Here is a 20,790-nt window from a genome sequence, read left to right as displayed (position 1 = left end):
TCAGAGGGCCGCTGCCTGTCACTGATGGAGCCTCTTTCAGACATGCACTCTTTACCATTTATCTGATGGCGGCTGAACAAGAAGCCACCGTGTCTTTCATTAAAGGAATGTGATGGAGCTGGCGGGGAAGGAAGGATGCGTCTTCCCCCAATTTGTCCTGAGACATGATGTGAAGGTTTTTTTTTTTGTGCTTACATCCACCTGAGAAGCTGCTCTTATCATTTCCTGCTTTCTTTTTGTTTTTTACTGATTTCAACTCAAAGTATATGTTTTTTTTAAAATCTCTTCAAAGCAAAAGTTTTTTTAATATAATAATAATAAACTGTTTAACAAAAAAAACAAAAAAAAGTTTGTTTTAAAGAGTAAACAGTAAATTCAATCAAAGAAAATAAAAAGCTTGACCAAAACATAAACCACATAATTGCTTAAGCGAAATTTACTCAAATAAAAATGAAGTGTATGTAATTCAGGAGACATCACATAAAAATATAATGTTGATTAATTTAAAAGTTAAACCATGCTTTTCATTTTTATACATAATCCTTAATATTTATTATGTATTAGTCAATTATAAATAATAAATACAAGAGCTTTGTTTTCAACATTTTTTATTTTAAAGGAGATTCTTAACCTTTCACTTTGATTTACAGTTTATAGTGAGCTAATTTTATTTAAACAAACAAAAAAATCCATGAAATCGCCTAAGTGGACCCATGCAGATACAGGAACTGACCTGAAAAAATAAATAAAACCAGCAGTAAAAGTTTATAAGAAACTCCCAAAAAATTAGAGAAACATTCATGTAAATACCTTTAAAGTTTGAAAAGCATAAAAATTCACATAACCCTTGTGCTATCCTAGGTACTTTAAAATTGGGAGTTGGGTCATTTAGACCCACTAGACAGTGCGCTGAACCTTTTTTCTTCAATGATTTGTGATCCTCACTGGTGTCCATGGATTACATGAAATCTTTCCACCTTTATCCACCTTTGTCATGGTAGGAATAACATGTCAATGTAAGGGGGGGGTCATCTAAGATAGCACAAGGGTTAAAGGCAAATATTTAGGTGGTTCAAGGCACTCTGGTGGAGACTATAGGACATGAACAACCAGAGATCCACAAACGGCCTACGGTCATGCAAAAATAAATTACTTAAAGATGCAAAATAATGTGTTTTTTTCCAGTGTCGGGGTTTTAAAAGAGTTCATAGTTAAATCATACTTAGTTTTAGAGTTTTGTTTTGGAGTATTTGAAATGTAAATCTTTTCAAGGAGGAAAGGGGAGCAAAAGCAATTTCACAATAAAAGTACATAAAAAAAATAAAATAAACCTACATAATGACATCAGATATTTTAGTCTAACTAGATAAATAATAAAACATTAAAAAAGGGAATAGCTGCATTGTACCTTGTAAAAGTCATATTTATTTTATTATTATTTGTTTCTTTACTTAAAAGATCATTGATCTTAATACAATGTTTTCTAATGAAAGATATTATTTTTGTTCTAATGCTAATTTTAAAATCTCACATGTCATATTTATTCCTATATTCTTTTTTTATTTCTACTTAAAAAAATCATATTTTTTTAATATAAATGTAAAAAAAAAATGAGATTTTTATGCTTAAAGACAATGTTTAAATAAATAAAAATTCCTTTTCAAGAAAGGTTTGAATGGTAGAAAATTGACGGAGATGTGGATGACGCTCTGTGACGTCACAGTCGTGCCCCTCCCCCTCCCGCAGCTTTTTTTTTCATTCTCCTCCGCCTGGAGAGAAGTCTGCTGCAGCTTGACGGAGGACCTGGAGCAGGTACCTTCAAGCCTCTATTGTTGTCTTCTCAGGCAAGTTCGAGTGACTTCTCATCTTTGATGGTGAGTTTAACTGCTCTGCAATGAAAAACTGATTGTTTTGGTCTGGTTTTAGATAATATTATGGGCTGAAAAGAAGAAATATCTTTTTTTGATTATGTTCATCACCAAAATGCAAGGATCTATGCATACATGCCTGTTTTTTTTTAGAAAAATGATAACTGATCATGTGAAATATAGTATTTGTATTAAAATAGGCATTTTTACTTTTAGATTTGATGTAAAATTAGCAGTTAAACTTTAAAACATCACATAAATTGAGTGAAATATAAAATGACAAAAGTTTTTTTTCTTTTTGCGACACATTTTTATAGTTTTGGTTTAAAAAGTCTCATAGAATAACATATTGTTTTGTGCTCACACCCCTAAATTCAGTTTTTCACCAAAGCTGGACTGAAAAACTCCCAAAAACCTCAAGCGTTGGAGGCTAAAATCCAGTTCCATGGACTGGAGCCGCTTATCCGGAGCCAAACCGCGCAGGACGTGATGTTTCCACTGGTTTGCTGTGACCTTTTTAAGACATTTCACAAGGTTGCTGGGATGGCGAAGACTTTACGAGACACCCAGAGCTTCATAAAAGTCGCAGATTGACTCATGCAGGAGGAAAAGTTTGCTGGATTTTTTGGGGGGGGTTGTTGTTGTGCAGTTTTCTAAATCTCCTGTCCTGAGCGGAGAAAGTCGGAGGTGGGGGGGGGGCAAAAAGCAGCAGTTAAGCCCCTGCTGTTTGTGTCTGGTTAACCAAGTCAAGCTGCTTTACTTCAAAGGCAGTGGTGGTGGTCTGCGTTTTGATTTAACTCACTTTTGACACACATGACCACTGTGGAGCCGTTCATTTCAGCAATTTACTCATTTGTAGTTGATTCTGTGTCAGCTGTAGGGAGCCACTTTGGCCGTTTTGGCTGTAAACTGTGGCTGCAATACGTCCCTTTTTGGGGGTGATATTGAGCTGGGTGACTCGTCAAAGGAAATCTCACCGTCAAATCAGTTCAAAATTATTTCAGCAGCCCAACTGTAGGACTTCTGAGAGACTGAGAGAAAAACGAGTTTGCTGCACCAGTTTATGCAAATGTTTGACTCATTCAAGCAGGTTAAAGGCTCATAACATGACCTATCATCTAAGCAAGTTGGGAATATAAAAAAAAATAGTTAACTCAACATATTTGCATCCAAGAAATAATCAAACATGATTTACAAATAAAGTTTTTTTTTAACCTATAAATGTGTGTGTTTTTTTAAGCTGTTGTGTGCAGAACGCCCTTAAAAAAGACACAACACACCCAAAAACTAAGTTATGTCAACACTTCACCCCTTAAGTCAGGTAAATGATTCATAGGTTAGCATGAAGCGGCTGAAGAAACAGAAAGAGAACCCACTTAAATAAAAAAAAAATACAATAAGTGGACAGAAATGGCATGAAAACCGCTATCATCCATGAAGAAATTCTCAAAACTACTTAACATCACAAGAAAGGCTGGTTAATTTAAGGTCAAATCTGAACATTTTTTAGCAAACTTGATTTAAAAAAGCAGAATCTCTCCATCCTCAGCCCCCTCTGTTTGTATCAGCCATCTATTCTTCCAAATCCCTGCTCCTCTGAAGCCCATTTCTCTGTGGACAGAAACCGGGCATCCATCAGAAACCCAAGAGCTGGAGACCTCATCAACTTCTCCTTTGAGCGGTACAGCATATCATTATGAGCTCTACAGTAGCACCGTGCTCTGAGAGGTTCCATGGATGAATGGAGGCACTTGAACTGAGAGGAGGAGGGGGGGGGGGGGTCTGAAGCCTTTCTAATAATCTTCTAATGAATCCTCGCTTCCAGAGCTAAACTCCACACTTTTAGCAGATGCTGATGGCTAACCGAACTGTCTAACGCTAGGAATATGGGTTTAGGATCTGATACTTTTAACTTTTTCTTGATATCATTGAGTAGAAGCTCTTAATTGCTTTGTTGATTGTAAATCATTTCAATCAAGAAGAATTTTGTTGCATTTGAACATGTAATTGTTTTTTATATAATGATGTTAGCAAAGAAGTAAAGAAAGTAAGTGAAGATAAATTATTTAATTTTTTTTACTTTCAGCACAACTTTTAGTTTATTTAACCACTGAAGGTAATGCATCGCTGAAGTTTTGTCCAAGATTAAACACATAAAAGTGGCCTAGTACACTTTCACACTGCACTGTTTGGTCCACACCATGGTGTCTTCTTGAATGATTGTTAAACTGACCTGAACATCTAACGTGAGGGACTCAGTTGTCTTGCAAAAGAACTCGGGTGCGGTTTACCACAGTGTGAATGCAAACAGATTTAAGCGAATTAAAGAGGGAAATCACAAAAGGGCAAAAAAAAAAACTTTCAAGCTATTGTAAAGGCCTAATCACAGCTCAATCGCACCCTCGTACTAAAGGCCGTGTTACACAGCCACTACGTACATTTTGCACATATACAAATAACAATGGGTCATACGTGAATATACGTGGAAAAGGTGAGAAAAGTTGAGGTCTTTTGTGGGAAATTTTCAGATGTATCACAAATGAACCACGTTAAAAACCACAAAATAAGTAAGAATATACCACACAGAAAACACGTAAATCAACGGAGAACATGAACCGTGTGCGATTATCGTGCTGTCAATACACAATTCATTAGTTATTTGTGCGTCAATAATGTAATTTATGCGCGGTGCTTCATGCGTGAAAAGTCCATTAGAAATTCGTGGAACTGTCTTGGAAAGCCACATATCTGTGTATGCGTCACGGAAAAATCAATTACGTGAGATTTGCGTGAAAATTGCGTACTAACTACGTAAAATATGCATAAACTGCGTAATTTAGCAGCTCAAAACCTAATTCAAAGCTCGTCAGCCGATACCTTCGACGGAAATCTGCGCACATTGAACGCAAGACACACTTATGAATTATGCAAATCACGCATGTATCACGAAATACCAAAATTTCATACGTGGAAAATGCGCTAAATGTGGCTGTGTGACACGGTCTTAAAGTAGCGTGAAAGCCTAGTCGGCAAAAGTTTTTTTCTCATCTGTCATTCGGTATTTTAATGATATTTATAATCAGAACTTGGCTTTGAAGGGAAAAAGTCTGCGTTTTGCAGAAAGTTTATAACAACATTGCAAAAACTTTTAAAATCTCAAGACCAAAACTGGTCAAGTTTGGGTACTTTTGCGTAAGAATGTTTTGTTTTTAAATGTACAAAAATATTACATTTTTAAAAATCATATAGTAAGCAAACAAAACAATTTATTAATGTTGTAGAAAGAATATTGTTCCCCACTTTGGTCTTAAAATAGGTAATCTGCTTTTGACAGAGTGAACATGAGCTCATGTGTGCTCTAGTTGCGGCGCAGATCTCATGTGGGGTTTCGCTCCGTGGATCTGCTTTACTGGGGCACGCATAATGCAAAGAAAACAACCATTTACAAGCACGCAGGCTGCCACGTTCCCCCGGGCAAAAAGAGAGTAGTGCCAAAGACATCTGAAGACCGAGTGGATTTCCACAAGTCTCTAGAAAAAACAGGTCATCTGGTGTCTAATTCACTGAGTGATGTCTAAGACGATCATCACAAAAGCCATGTATTGACTCAAATCTTTGATTTCTATGCTATAGCTATTCAACTGTGTCCATGGCAGGACATTGGGGATGTTAGAATGTTACAGAATTTAGCTTCTTAGTAGCATCGAATCTCAGCTTGGAGCTTATCTTCAGGGGCTCCCTTGGCATTTTCTTAATGGAGCAGACTCACAGCATGGCATAATATAGATTATTTTCTTCTATTATTAGTCTCAGAAAGCCTCTTTTTTAATAATACATTCACTGCTGCCGTTTTATTGGATCATACGTTGCAAACTTGCAGATGACGAGTACTTTGAGGGTTTTGCTTCTTGACATTCTGCTGAAATTCTGACCTCTGGCTGCCTGCGTTTGGCAGGTCTGAAGGTGGATGAGCATATTTGGGGGCAAAGGATGAAGGCCTGGCCAACAGTGGCCGGGATCTTCCTGCTGGTCTGTGGACAGCTGAAAACCGTTCAGCCGCGGGACTTCTCCATGAAAGACATCATTCTGCTGCATCCTTCAAGTAGGTCCATCAATCAACTTTAGTTCACACCCATCATGTGATGCGCGTTCAAGACCGCCCACAGTGTTCACACTGGACTGTCGCTACCCGCTACTAGCGCCTGTCTGCCACCTATAGTTGGAAAATGTTTTGGTGGGAAATCTTTTGTCTTTCACATCTCTATTCTGATAAATGAAAGACTTATTTCTCCTCACGATTCATTTTCAAACGGTTGGCACTTCAGTGAATAAACAGGGACGCCACCCATACCTCACTACCAAATCCAAGTCACCGATTGGTCAAAGTTCAACTGGTTTGACTTTCAACGCGTGTTCAATGGCAGTCCGTTTTGTATGTGTCTTAAAAACTTGTGTAGCTATGCGTGTTTACTTTTCATTGAAAGTGGTCGCTTAAATGCGCGCTAAATTTGAATACTTACTGGTTTGTGTCATGCTTTGGTATGGACTGTGGAGGCCTAGTTTTATTTAAAGCCAAACATTTGGACAAATTCCCACTAGAAGTCTATGGGATTTTGGCTTCTTGCAGCCTGTTTGGAACCCGAAGAGGGAGGGATCACTAAGTCCAGTTTTCTTATATAGTCCTTTTTTTCCAGAGCTAATTTACGCTTTTTATTATTATTATTTTTTTCTAAACTGTTGTCATTGTGTCAAAATATCAAATAAAGAGAGGAATTCAAAATAACCCACTATCTAGTAACTAGAACAGTGTTTTTCAACCGTTTTTGAGCCACGGCACACTTTAACCTTGACAAAGACCCCGCGGCAAACCAGCATCCAAAAAAAAAAAAACTCAGTCTGTATTGATCGACAGCCCCCCCCCGCAATCTCACGTGCATTTTTGTGATAATTGTGGCAGAAAAAGCAGGAAGTTGCAGCTGTTTTTTCTAAAAGATGAAATAAAGGTTAAGTTAGAAAATTCAAAAACGGTTTGATATGCGTTTGTTGTGGTTTCAAGACGTTTAAGGACGACTACGCTAAGACGCTGTCCCTTTAACCCAATGCATCATGGGAGATGTAGTGTGAAAACTGCCGCAAAAGGGCAGAAAGACTAGCGTCTCTGAGCTTCAATGTTTTGTTCACTTGTTCCACGGTCTAATACTGGATTCTGTGGAAAGATACACCGCTAAAGACGAGCTTTGGCTGTTTTTTTTTTTTTTTTTAGAACGGAGAGACTTTTTGAGCTAAATTGGAACAAGGAAGTGAAGACTTTGACCACTTCTGATTGGTCAGACTGATGACATGTGATTAAGCCTTCAAGAATGATTGGCGGAGACAGTTAAAGGGGCGGGGCTTTGTCGCAAACAGCTTTAGCTGCAGCCAAATCGCAGTACTGTCATTCTTATCAAAATGTCTTTAATAGAATCAAATAAACACAAAGAAAAAATAATTTTATGATCTTTCATATTCCTAACTACTCAGTGTTCTCAGGGCCTGTTTGGATGAACAAAGAGCTGATTTCCTGGAGATGGGAAATGTTTTTAGATCAGTTAATGAGGGCAATTTCCCACGGCACACTTGACCATCTCCCACGGCACACTAGTGTGCCGCGGCACACTGGTTGAAAAACACTGAACTAGAAGGAGCTGCATTTCAAGAAGAAAATGCAGGAGTGAAGGCTACATTGCTGAATGAAAATGAAACTTAAAGGGTAATGATTGGCAAAAATAAATGATCAAAGTGGACGATAAATAAAGTGAAAACGGCACAATAACAAAAAAGAAGCCTATTTTTTTGGCTTACGTTCAATCCAGTTTGAAGGATTGAAGGTAACAGGGACCGACCTGCTCATATCAAAGCCCCACAGGTTCCATCCTGAACGGAATTTGGCTTCAAATAGTTTAAATAGCTTCAATCTAGACATACAAGAAAATTAAAAGATTATGGACCATGAAAAAAAAAACATATTTTTTATTTAAATCATATGAATTTTGAATGTCATTAGAGAGAATGTACAAAGAAATTGAGAAACTTTAAAATTAAATTGATTATTCTGCATTTATTGGTAGTTTTGTGGATATTTATCTTCCCATTGTTGCATAATCTATTTTATTAATACTACCAAATTGTTTTTCTTTGTTTCCCTCAACAGTTTGCACCATAATATTTTTTGTTAAACGCCCCCGACTAAGAGGGGGCCTTTAGATTCTGTGCTCCTGTACCTGACCGTGTACCTCGTCTCTTATACTGCTCCTACACCCGGCTGTGGATCTTGCCTCCGCCTCGTCTCGCGGCCCCAGCCGTCCCCCAACTCCATCTGGATGAAGCTCATCTGCTGGACTATTTAAACATGTAGTTGTAGAGTTACTGTAGATAAGCCAATTCTTCTCTAAGAGTTCTGGTACATAGCCTGTCCGCCCTTGGGGTGGATCCCTCCTTCATGGGGACACCCCTGAGGATTCTCCTTTTTTTCTGGAATAGATTTTTGGGGGTTTTTTTCTTACTGCCAAGGATGATCTAAAGGCAAGGATGCCCAGTTTAGTTTAGTCTGTTTATTTTAGCCATCACCTATTGATTTCTATGGCTTTATGTTCTTTATGATTCATGTTTATTACACAATTGCCGATTTGAAAATATTAAAAACTATACCTCTGAGGAGGTTTTTCCAGGGCCTGCTACACTTAAAGTCCTCAGGCCAAAAAGTACTTTGAGAAGAAAACAGCCGTATCAGGACAAAATGAGAGTTTTATTATCCCTAGAAGGGCTGCTTTTTGTTTTTTAAGGGTTCTGGGTCATTGTATCCGTCTGTCCCCCACAGCCACGCCCCACCCTGGTGGCTTCAAGTGCTTCACCTGTGAAGATGCACCAGACAACTACCAGTGCAACCGATGGGCTCCAGATGTTTTCTGTCCCAAAGGTAAACGATGACGCATGTTCCAAAGGGGGGCTTTTCTTCTTATCATCTTCATAAGAGTCTTCATTTTAGGCACAAAGTACTGCTACACGCTCCACATGATGGACGACAATGGAAGTAGTGTGTCTGTAACCAAGCGCTGTGCCACCTTGGAGAACTGTCAGCTCACCGGTTGTGTAAACGTCACCCGTACTGGTTACCAGGTAAACGTCAATCTTTCCTTTTTCTGTATTGTTACTAATTGGTTGGGTAGAAAAAACCTCAGGAGATCCAACAACCCCCTCAATTCCAAACCTAACAACCATCCGCTTGCTGGATCTGTCGTGTTCGTACGATTCCAACCTGGTATCACCAGTTCAATATTTTCCTTTCATCCGTTAGATGTGCACGTCCTGCTGCGAGGGGAATATCTGCAACATAATGGTGCCGAGAAATGACAGCAGCGCCATTTTCTCCTCCACCTCTCCGCTGGTCAGCTCAGGCAGAGGCCTTCATCCTGCAGGACTGATCTTCTTCATCATCGTCGCCTGGACCTGTCTCCACTAGACGTGCTTGACTGGATCTACAATTCAGCGTTCAGGGAAATAGACACATGGATGGACAAAGCCTTCAGTCTGCTTTCTTTGTGGAAAACCAGAAAACAAGATCAGAGGTTCAGAAATTTGCAGATGGAACTCCTTCATGTCTGCAGCACTTTGGAGTCTCTACCCAAAAGCTCTCAGTCACAGGGACACTCTACCACTTGGCCACCAAGTCAGTAATGTCCAGATAAAGACGTCTTGGAGTCCAAAACTTTGCCTTGCACGTGTATTCAGCCCTGTGTTTCCAATTTTTAGGAATCTTCAGCAGCACTTTCTCGGTTTCAGCAAAGAAAAAAAAAAGTTCTTTCACACTTTGCTCCAGTAGTTTGGGACATTTCATCTTAAATCTCCCTTTTAAAATGTGGTTTTCTCTTGTATCAACACCAAAAAGGCTGAAGGTGAGATATATATACCTGTAGAAATCTCCATTCCGACATGAAAAATGTTCGTTTCCTTAAGGAGAACAGCTACATTTAGAGTTTACCTTCGAATTAACCAGAGCAGCACTCGTGGGAGCGGGTCGCTGGGAGACACGCCCACATAAGGAGAGATCAAACCACTGGAAGTCCCTCCTAGAAACAGCATATGAAACCACTGAACTCATACTGAAAGATATGTTATGAACTCTCATTTGTCAAATTTCCATCCATCTTCAGAGCCTGGTGAACCCCTTTTGGAGTTACCGGAGCCTATCCCAGCCCCAAAGCGGGCTATACCCTGAACAGGTCACCAGGTTAAATTTAGGGTCACCAATTAACCTATGAAGCATTTTTCCTCACTGGAATGGAACCAGTGAGAGCGCTGTCAAATTTCACTCTAAAATCAAATTTGTCCCTTTTTTTTTTTTTACTGAAGTCAACATGGGTGGGGCTTTCCATTTTCACATTTACGATTTGTTTTTTGTACAATAAAAACTAGCAGGACTTGTGTTTTCTATGTTAAAAACCATAAGAAATTACTTTAAATTTTATTTTTTTGGTTACATGAATATTGTGCTTCAAATTCTGTTTGCTTAACAGAAAAATAAGACTTATTTCAGAATTTTTCTAAGATGTTCTCCTGTATGTTCTAAAACTACTGCTAATCAAATATAAATACGATGATGTTTCTACCCAAAACTCACTTGGATATGATCTGTAACCCTTGTGCTATCCTAGGCACTTTACCATTGGGAGTTGGGTCATCTAGACCCACTAGACAGTGCTCTGAACCTTTTTTCCACAATGATTTGTGATCTTCACTGGTGTCCATGGATTACATGAAATCTTTCCACCTTTGTCCACCTTTGTCATGGTAGGAGGAACACGTCAATGTAAGGGTGGGGTCATCTAAGATAGCACAAGGGTTAAAAAGTGTTAAAATTGGTAATAAAAGTGTTATTAATAATAACCTAAATGTACATAAATATGTTTGTATAAAGGTTTTCTAACAGTTGGTGAATCAGAGCCGATGGTGCTTTTGCTTATTTATTTTTACATTTTTATTTTAAGTTTATTGTAAAACTAGTTTTTTTTTATTTAATTAAAATGTACTATGGTAAATTGTGAAATAAAATGTGCTTATTTTTAGTTTTGAATGGGCTTTCATAGGGAAAGAAATGTAGATATTAAAACTACTTATTTTCTATTCTTTATATCAAATTTAACAGGTTTTACCACAATAATACCGCAAGCAGGAAATGATCTCAGAGGACAAAAGGGTTTAAGTTTGCTGGGTTTTTGTGTCGTTTAAGTACAGAAAGATTAATATTACTAAAAAAGAATGTGAAAACAAAAAAGGGGTTTCAAATGCTGGAAGTAGTAGATGTGTAAAAAGCATGACGGAGTTGTTAAAACCCCAAATCTTTGATTTTTATGCAAAATCACCAAATTGAAACTGAAGCTCAGTTTGTTGTACCTAAAAGCTGCAGTTGAATGATTCCACCAAAACCCACTTCATTTTGGAATACTTAATATTTTTGCTACTAAAGTTTTATTCATTAAGACGATGTGAATTTCTTTCCCCTGTTGCTCACATGTAATCTATGATAAAGTATGAGGACCAACATAAAAAAAGAAATTTAAACAAATATAGGTGAATAAAGTTTTACAAAAAAAAGGCAAAAGTTTACGAGAATAAAGTGGTCAAAATTATTAGAAAAAAATGTACAATAAAGTTGTCCAATGTGAGAAAAAGAGCACAAAAACTGAAGAAAGTCCAAATTTTACTAAATTAAAGTCATCAGAGATAAGAATGCAAATTATTATTAGAATAGAATTGTGCAATTATAAGAGAAAAAGTCCAAATTGTACTAAATTTAAGTTTTTAAATGATTAAAAAAGTCTACATTTTACAAAAATGAAAGTTGTAAACTTATTAGAAAAAGCTCAAACTTTTATGAGAATAAAATTTATAAAATTATGAGGTCAAATTATTTATTTGTAAAGTAGTCCTTAAAATTAGGAGGAAAAAGTCTTTTTTTTATGAGAATAGCACTATTGGGAGAATAGGTTTAATGCTTCAAAAGTTGTAATTTTACAAAGAAAAGTCCTTCTTTCTCATGTATAAAATCCTACAATCAGCTTTAAATGTTTTAAAAAGACAATCTTAACTGTTTAACATTGCAGACATTTCATAAAAATCGGACAGACATTAAACCGCTCAAGAATCTGTTGTCAAACAGACAAAAAAAAACTACCCGTCTTGTAAAATACAACTTTTTAAATAAACCATAAACTTGATCTTTTGTTTTCCCAAAGTCTTGACTTTTAATTATTTAACTGAGTGAATTTATTTTTCTTATATCTTATGATTTTATTCTCAGATTTATTTTGTCTTTAGTGGCCCTTATATTCCATTGCAGCAATCAATGTTTTGGGCAAACACTGACCCCTTCAGGAAGAATATGGTCACTGCAGCTTCATAAGAAATCGCTTTATTTGGACTGTGGTGATTATTTGGAAACAGTTTTTTTTATTCCTGACATCCAGTCAGTCCAGCAGGTTGAAGGGATTAAAAAGCAACAACATTGTGTTTGTTAAAGTGTGCACCCTGAAATTTATTTTGTGTTAAAACCACCTGCAGAAGGTCATGTGACGTCTTCGCCTTTCATAAACAAGTCTTTTTTTTTTCTGGAGCGTCGCCGGTGCTGAAATTCACACGAGTTGCTCCCAGAATGCAGTGCAGGAAAAATTACTCTCAAGTGGGGGTTGTGAGTCTTTCAGTTTTTCTGACACAAACAGACCAACCTTCCATACGGATCACGCTCCAAACGGTCAGATAAATTCTGCTCACATTTCCTGTAGTTTCATTTAATATATATAAAAATAAAAGCCTATTCCTCCTCGTCGAGAACGTTAGAAAGTCCTTGTAGTCTGGCGATAGCAGCACTGTTGGTGGGCGCGCTGGTGAAAACAGTCCCCACAAACAAAGGCGAGCCGTTCAGCACGTGGCGAATGACGGTGCACGAGCCCGACACCTCGATACGGAAGCCCAGGTGTCTCAGCTGCTCGTCGGGCCGCAGGGTGCTGGTGCTCGACGGGGACGCAAAGAACTGAGGGGGGAACGTGACGAGAAACAAGACAATCTGCCGTGAGAAGACATGTCACACCCGACCGGGAATGTGCCACTTCAAAGACAAACTCACAGCTGCTCCGGTCGTCGGGTTAATGAAATCTGCCCAGTAACCCGCCGTCCACAGAGCGAAGCACATCTCCTTAGCGCCGCTCACAAACTGCAGGTGGGGAACAGTCAGTCAGCAGCTGCTTTGACTTCTTCTCATCTCAGAGCAAACCAGCGGACTCACCTTATGAAGGACGTGCTCTTGGTCCAGATCCGGCGTCTCAGCGAATCGCCGGCTGTCCTTCTGCGCCACAGTCACCACGGTGATGGAGGCGGCAGGTGCCGATGGGAACAACTGCTCCAGTTCTGCGTTATGACATCATCACTGATGCTTCTGCCTTACACAGCTCTGAATGACAAAAACCCCTCCACACCCCCTTACCTTTTCTTAAAAGTTCAGGACAGGAATTAATGGAACAATCGGCGTCTGCTTGGTTGAAATACTGCTCTGCTTTGTGGACTCTGCCCGAAATCGGACCCAGTTTTCCCTGGAACTCATTGACAAACTGGGCGAGTATGAACTGCTGTCTCTCTGCGCTGCTAGGAGCCGTCAGAATGTCCGGAACCGTCTTGTGGACTGGAGTCTTGGGCCGGTTCCCCATGCCCTCCAGGTGGCAGTCAAACCCCACGTTACCAGGCAGCTGAAAGCGCTGGTCCTGAGGTCCGAACGGGCCCATGCTGTCATCTGGCCACACGGTCCTTGGACCTGGAGAGTCAAGAAAAGTGTAGGACATTTTCTGAAACTGCAGCTGTAAATCAGAATTGGTCATTTTAAAAGATTCAACAAAAACAAAAATGATCCATGAGTGGATAATTCTGTCACACCAGAGTCTGCAGGTGACACGGCGATGTACGGCTCGTCTGAGCTGGCAGCAGAGAAGGGTCTGACTGTGGCGGGCCTCAGGGCGGCCAGCGCCCGACGGCCAGCAGCCTGCGACAGGATGAACTTGCTCCGGCCGCAGAGCACCTACACACCCAAGAGCTCTGTTAGCAACAGCACACAATCACAACAAACGCACAAAGACTGATGGAGTAGAGAACATCTGTGTATTTGTGTCCTCTGTAAACAATCTAATTGTGGTTGTAAAAAGTTAACAGTAAAGGGTACATTGTTTTACTTTATTACATTTTTGTATCTGAGTATTTTTTTGTGCACTTCCAAGACTAATAAGAAAAAAAAAACATCTATGGTTAGTTAGAAAACCAAACAAATCAAAACAAGATATTCAGTAGTTCAAACTAATTCTGAAAAGAGACGGTTTTTGGATTAAAACTTTGTCCATGTTTTAAAATAATGAACAGGTTTTTAAAGCAAAATGAAATATATTAAATAATATAACGGCTAATTTAAAATCTGTGTGCAGGTTTTTCACCATTTCATGATCTTTTTATATAATTATGAGAGATTTATTGGTTGATTGTGTATTTGCATGAGGTCATATTTATTTATTGAATTAAATATATATTTATTTAATTATGAACAGTATAGGACTCCATAGAAAAGAGCATCTAGAGTTTAAATGCTGCTTTTTCTGTTGGCTCCATAATAAATAAATAAAACTCAACATAATAGTGCAAAATACCGGTAAAATGTGACAATATAAGCTAATTTTAGACAAATGTACAAAACAAGTTGACGTATGAAAGATACAAAAAAACAAAAACATAAAAAACATGCATAATATTTTAGCTTCGAGCTTGTTTTTCTTTTTTTTCCTCTAAAAATAACGTTACTGATTTATTTTCTATATTTTCAGCAGAAGCAAACAAAAACCAAGTTAAACGTTAACGTTAGCTTAACTTTTAAAATCTGAAAATACAAAGGGGATTTGTAACACACTTAGTAAACGTAAAGATAGTTCTTAATACAAGATAATGGTCAAAAAAATCATTTTATTTTTTTTATTTTTGACTTGTTGGATAATAAAAAAAAATGGTGACCGCTATTAGTTAACAGAAGGAAATGTTTCACTTACACTGCCGGACATGATGACTCGTCCTCTTCCTCTTTTTCTGAATAACCTGGTGGATAAATTCAACTATTTATATAAAAAAAGAACCCTAAAGAAAATGTTTAAACATACGAAAAAGCTCGATCGTGTATCGCGTGTGCTAATCAGAGCTAGCTAGCTGCGCTGGCGGATATGACGCAACAACAGGGTGTTCTATTTATAAAAACAAAGCAAATAAAGAAAGCCAAACCCATTTTTTTCTAAATATTATTCTCAAATAATGTAAAACATAAGCATAGCATATAAGTAATCAGACACATGTATGAAGCAGCTGGCATGAGCATTTGGTAACGTTAGCAGAGGTTAGCAAGCTAGCCTAGTCAGCTGATTTGACACTTTCTTTCGGAAGGTTATATATAAACTTCTCACATGTTTCATATAACTTCATAAAGAAAACCAAAAATGCGTAGTACAAACATAATTAACAGTTCTATGTTAATATACGTGTAAAAACGCGAAAAAGCAGTAAAAGAAAGGAACAAGATCTTACCCGTCAACTTGCACGTATTCCTGGGTAAAACAACAACGGAAAACGACAAGGGACAAACAAGAGGTCGTTTGCGAAACTGATTCTTTTCGATTCTTTGTTTGGTTTTTCTAATTTTTATATTTCCCATAGCTATTTTTTTCTCAATTTGACTATGAAATTATAAAATGTATTATTTTTACATTATATACCTATATCTATACACATATCTATCTATGTACACATCTGTCTGTCGGCACTTCCACAACAGATTATGTATTTTTCATACCCCATCAAAAGAAAAAATATATTTTATTAACTGCAGGTATCACAGAAATTACTAAAAGAAACTTTGATGCAACCCTTTCAAATTATTATATACATTTTTTTCAAAAATGTATAATACTATGAACGTCTACAACAACGATAATTTTATGACAATCATTCAAATCAGTTTATCTTAACCTCATAGAGTAAATAGTTTGATATAACAACCATAAATCAGGGGTTTATAAACCGTGACATCCTCAAATTGATGTGATAAATGAAAAATGTATAAATGACAAAAAAAAGATTAAACTTATTGCTCCACTTTTAACCACTAGATGGCAGTGATGTGTCGTCAAAGATTCCCACTTTCACTGTCTTACAGTTTGTCCTTAGGTTACCTTTGTAAAAGATAATAGTGTATGAGACTTGCTTTAGACAAATAACTGTGTAACAATGAAGGGGCTTATTTGATTGGTGGAGTAAAATATTATAAATAAGTCCCAAATTGAAAATAAAAAAGTGCCAGTAAGTACAAACTAAACTGTATTTAAATAAAAAAAGAAAACTACTTTTTCACTTAAGTTCAACAACTTTAGTGAAAGAGCTGTCCTGACATGAAAAATATTCTGGACTGTCAGCACAGACAAGGACGGACAGTACTTTTTAGCTGACACAGAGAGGCTGATTGACACTTTCTCTGAGCTGACAGGAAATGCAGTGGGAGTTTTTAGCCTGGGACCAGCAGGCTTCACTTACTGTGGGCAGCAGCAGCAGCAGCAGCAGCAGCACAGTGTGGGTGTGTTTGGCTGTCAGCATCTCCCAGAGGATCTTTTGCACAAGCACCCACCCTGGATGGAGGCCCTATAAGATGCACACACACACACACACACAGATGTGTTCCAGCAGCAGTAAGAAACGAAGAAATTAATTCTTCACCTCGGGCTCTCCACACAGGCAAAGACTGTAGAGGGAAAAGCTGACTCAACACCAGACAGATTGCCTATTTAACTATTATTTTATTCCATCGTCAATTGATCATCAATTAGCCTTTGGATTATTAAAAATAATCAAAAGTTTTCATGGCAAACATACAAGAGCAAATGAAATATTAAAACAGCTTTTTACTTCGCTTAAACCCCTGGAGACACATTTAGAGTGAAACATCCGACATTCAGTATGACAAAGTCTTCTTGTTTTTTTTTTTCCTGTGCTCAGCCGCTTCTGCTCATCGCTGCACGGTACAGATAAAAGGCGCCGCTGATGGCAGCTGACGCCTGCTCGGCCGCCTTTAATCACAGCCTTTTATGATCAAGCAGGTGTTCTCTTCAAAAGATTACAAATTATCATCAGGAAGAAAAAAAATGGGCTCCTTACACTTCTTTACATCAACATGTGGCGGGCTCAAACATCCTCCAAGATTCCACCAAAATGTTAATTTAGAGCAAACATTTTACACAAAAAATGAGATTTCAGATATGAAAAAATGAATTTGGAAAACCAAAGTTAGGTATGTAACTACGGTTCTATGAATCTTTTTTTTTTTTTTTTTCAAACTTTATTGAATATAAAAAAATCAATACAAAACAATGTTGAACAGTGAACAACAACGAAGGAACAAGCCAGGGGGTTTATACATTTTATGCATATATATTGAAACTAATACACAGATCTAATGTTTTGATGGCGTTCTTATTATCAGAGTTTCTTATTGTCTTAATGTATTGTTTGAACTCATTAATAAAGATTGAGAAATGAGGGGTATGATTCGTTACTTTTGATTTATGAATGTGCCATTTGCATAAAAACAACAAAATGTTAATGAGGTACAACTGTTCTTTTTTATGAGATGGACAGTGGGTGATGCCAAACATATATTTTCTAAGTACAGGCGGAAGTCAGGGTCAATGTGGGCAGAAATGAAATGAAAAACTTTAGACCAGAGAGTGGTGGAAAAGGGACATGACCAAAATAAATGTACAGCATCTTCAGGGTATTCTTGACAAAAAGAGCAAGTAACATCAATATATTCCTTGAACCTTTGTAGATATAGTTTGGTTGGATAGAATTTATGGATTAGTTTGAAACGGTTCTATGAATCCCGGATGACCGCTGGAGTTCCCGGTTCCTCAGGTTTCTCGAGTTCTCGCGAGAAGTGAGGGGATGAAATAGAGAGGAGCTTGTATTGATGATTTTTTAATCTTTAATCTTAATCTTAATGTATTTCTTAATCTTAATTTCTAGTGGTTTGTTAAGGAACTGCATCACATTTGGGATGGAAAGTTGAAAAAGATTCTGCTTTCTACATGTTTTGCCATTTTTATCCATTATAACTCAGCTTGCCATGTCCGACAAACATGGAGACATTCAGATCTCGACCTACTTAATAAATTCATTTTATTCCTGACATATAAACATAAACTTTTACTACACGGCGTGTCATTTCCTGCCTTGCTGACCTCAGTTCGTGGGCACTGATGCAAAATGCATGAGCTCCTCCTGAACCAAGTTCAGTTTTGTGTATACAGAGAGAGCGCATGAACTCAGCCACATCATTAGTGGCTCTACCTCAGGCGGGCACCTGGGAAATAACTGAAAAGTTCAGCTCTGTTGGGCGTTTTGGTATTATTTTTTTACAAATAAGCACCAGATGCTCAGGTGGGGAGTAAAGAAAAACTGTGGAGATGTTTTTTTATTTTAAAAAGTTTAGAGTTTAACCCTCATCTCTACTCTAATTTGAAGAAACTTAAAGACCATTTCTGATTTTAAAAGAATTGATGGCGGATTACATCAATAAAGAAAATGAAGCTCAAATAGCATTTCTGACTTTTTTTTTCTCCAAATCCTTGTGACGCAGGAGCAGATAGAAAACTCCCGTATTTGCCACAAATTCCCTGCTCTGCTCCATTCTGATCACTTGTGGACGTATAGATCCATGCGTCAAAACTATGCGGCTAGAAAACTCCAATATTTTTCGTAATTCTCTCCGATTAGTCCAATCCCTTGTTGTCCCTTTAGGCCAGAGATGTAGGACGAGTTGAAATTGACAGGAGCGGCGGCGCTAACGATGGTGGGACACGACAGATCATCATTACAGACGGTTATTTCACTTTTCGGGGACGTCTTTCCTGAAATCCTCTGCGTGCTGTCAGAGCTGCAGAGCTGTGCAATTAGGCCTCTTCCCAGTGTTGGGCCTCGGGGCGTCAGTAAGTAATGAGGCACCAAGTGATGTGTGCGAGTGTGCTGTTAGAGTGCACACAAAAAAACAAACTGCGCATGAAGGGGCCCCGAGTGTAAACCTGCAGTACAGATTTAGCTGATGCTGAAAACTGAGGAACTCTGAGGAGACACCGTTGAAATAAACTAATGTACAAAAAGCTTGAGTGGAAAGTTCCATTAAATTACATTTACAGGTGGAAATATTTTCACTTTTAGATCATTGTTGATTAGTTTGAGGGAACAATGGTTGCCCTGAATGTTACCCACAAAAAAAGTCAATAAGTGAAGCAGCTATTTAAAAATCAATAGCTTAAAAGTTCCTACTAGTGAGAAACTGATGTGAAAATGATAAAAAATAATATGGAAAAGACCTAAAAGTCTCCACAAATGAAAACCTTACAGAGGCCTGTAGGTCACTGAATGGCCACTAGAGGCAAAGCTCCAAAAGAGAGCATGCACCGTTTACATTTCAGTCATCCCTGAAAATAGCCCAACAAAGGATAAATGCGACCCTCAACCCAAGTTGCATTAAGTATTAAAAATTCACAGTGGAAACAGGATATCTGCATCAAAACACCCCTGACATGTTGCAGGGGTCCGAGAGGTTTGAGGGTCCGGAGCTCACAGGCAGACTATTCTGACGGGACGAGTCAGACAAAGAGTGGTACAGAACCCCCTTATCAGTCAGCAAGAGCAGAATTTGGAGTTTCTATTTCAAAACGGTGGCTTTTGTCTTTATTTTAGCGCCAATTGCACCTATGGGTGGATGTCCCTCAGGCGAAAACGCTAATTTAGGGAAATGCTGTATTCAAGTGCTGTCGGAACGATTGGAAAGATTTCAAATCTTCTAACACCACGTGAACAGGGGATGTGTTTTTGCCACTAGACTAGGGTCCATTTACACCTGAACTATACATGAAAAATAAAGCATAAATAAGGATTATCCAAATAATTGATTCCAGTTTGGCGGGCCACATCAGTTAGTTTGAAGGGGCCCCCCGGGCTAAAGTCTTTGCTATCTATTTTTTCCCTTATAGAAAACTCCAACTGTTTTTGCAGCTAACCAGAATCAATACAATGTCCTCCATGATGCATGGCAACAATAAAAGGACTTCCTCCAGCAGGGCAATAAAAGAAAAATCACTTTTTAGGACTTACAGTAGTGTGGGAAATATTTCAGGGTTCAAACAAGGTCTAGATTTTTCATGAGTAAAGTATTAATGATGTTTCATAAGGCAGCTGGAGGAAACTTTAAAGGTCAGCCAGGCGAAAGGGGAGAATAATTGATTAAGTTTATTTTCAGGCGCTTTAGCAACAACACTAGAATTCATTATTGCCGTCCCTCCCTGATCTTTTAAATAATCCAGGCTTCACCCTCACATCTGAGTCCTCTCCTCTGCCATTTAACTCGACCTATGCTAACTTCTGAACTGCTTTTTTTTTTGTTCGCCTTCACATTCAGACGACATCCGTGAAAGCACTTGTGAGTCAGCACTCGTCATTCTTCAGGGGCCAGAGGCAATAAGGGTGACATTTCCGAAGGCACGTTAAAGCCCCGCCACTGTCTCCCTGGATTATTGCAGAAGGATGTGCCGCGTCAACAGGAAAAGCTCTATAAAAATATCCAACTTCTGTCGGGTTTGATGCAGATCCTTAAAGTACCTGCTCGCGTTAAGCTGAATGTGTATGTTGTGCTCAGCAGACACACGGAACAGCCTGAACAGTGAATAAGTGATAATCCTCAGTTTGACAGGGCATCTCTAATAGTTTAACCTTTACGGTTGGCAAAAATGAAGTAACTTTAAGTAAAGTTTAAGAACTATTT

The 20,790-nt window shown here is 38.2% G+C and overlaps 2 protein-coding genes across 4 annotated transcripts; one reads left to right on the top strand and one right to left on the bottom strand.

Annotated features, from left to right (window-relative positions):
- The first annotated feature begins 1,760 nt into the window (after positions 1 to 1,760).
- Positions 1,761 to 9,816, top strand: lypd6 (LY6/PLAUR domain containing 6). Of its 2 annotated transcripts, XM_078932516.1 has the most exons (5): positions 1,761 to 1,874; positions 5,824 to 5,970; positions 8,725 to 8,823; positions 8,893 to 9,023; positions 9,202 to 9,816. In XM_078932516.1, exons 2-5 carry the CDS (start codon positions 5,859 to 5,861, stop codon positions 9,364 to 9,366), a joined length of 507 nt encoding a protein of 168 aa, XP_078788642.1. In that variant the 5' UTR covers positions 1,761 to 1,874; positions 5,824 to 5,858; the 3' UTR covers positions 9,367 to 9,816. The 2 variants fall into 2 exon arrangements, with proteins under 2 accessions (XP_078788642.1, XP_004066739.1); XM_004066691.5 differs by lacking the exon at positions 1,761 to 1,874 and having other exon boundaries at positions 5,745 to 5,970.
- A 2,489-nt stretch (positions 9,817 to 12,305) lies between these two features.
- mmadhca (metabolism of cobalamin associated Da) lies at positions 12,306 to 16,585 on the bottom strand. 2 transcript variants are annotated; one of them, XM_078932514.1, is made up of 7 exons: positions 16,506 to 16,585; positions 14,978 to 15,023; positions 13,827 to 13,968; positions 13,384 to 13,707; positions 13,186 to 13,307; positions 13,027 to 13,113; positions 12,306 to 12,933 (listed from the first exon to the last, which is right to left on the bottom strand). In XM_078932514.1, the coding sequence occupies exons 2-7, from the start codon at positions 14,987 to 14,989 to the stop codon at positions 12,715 to 12,717; spliced, it is 906 nt and encodes a 301-aa protein (XP_078788640.1). In that variant the 5' UTR covers positions 14,990 to 15,023; positions 16,506 to 16,585; the 3' UTR covers positions 12,306 to 12,714. The 2 variants fall into 2 exon arrangements, with proteins under 2 accessions (XP_078788640.1, XP_004066619.1); XM_004066571.5 differs by lacking the exon at positions 16,506 to 16,585 and adding an exon at positions 15,504 to 15,597.
- Positions 16,586 to 20,790: the final 4,205 nt, after the last annotated feature.

The sequence above is a fragment of the Oryzias latipes genome, chromosome 2, assembly GCF_053564925.1.
Source record: "Oryzias latipes strain Hd-rR chromosome 2, Olatipes_Hd-rR_3.1".
In the NCBI taxonomy this organism is placed as follows: Eukaryota; Metazoa; Chordata; class Actinopteri; order Beloniformes; family Adrianichthyidae; genus Oryzias; species Oryzias latipes.
Note: the sequence above shows the minus strand (reverse complement) of the source record. Positions and strands in the feature narration are given on the sequence as shown.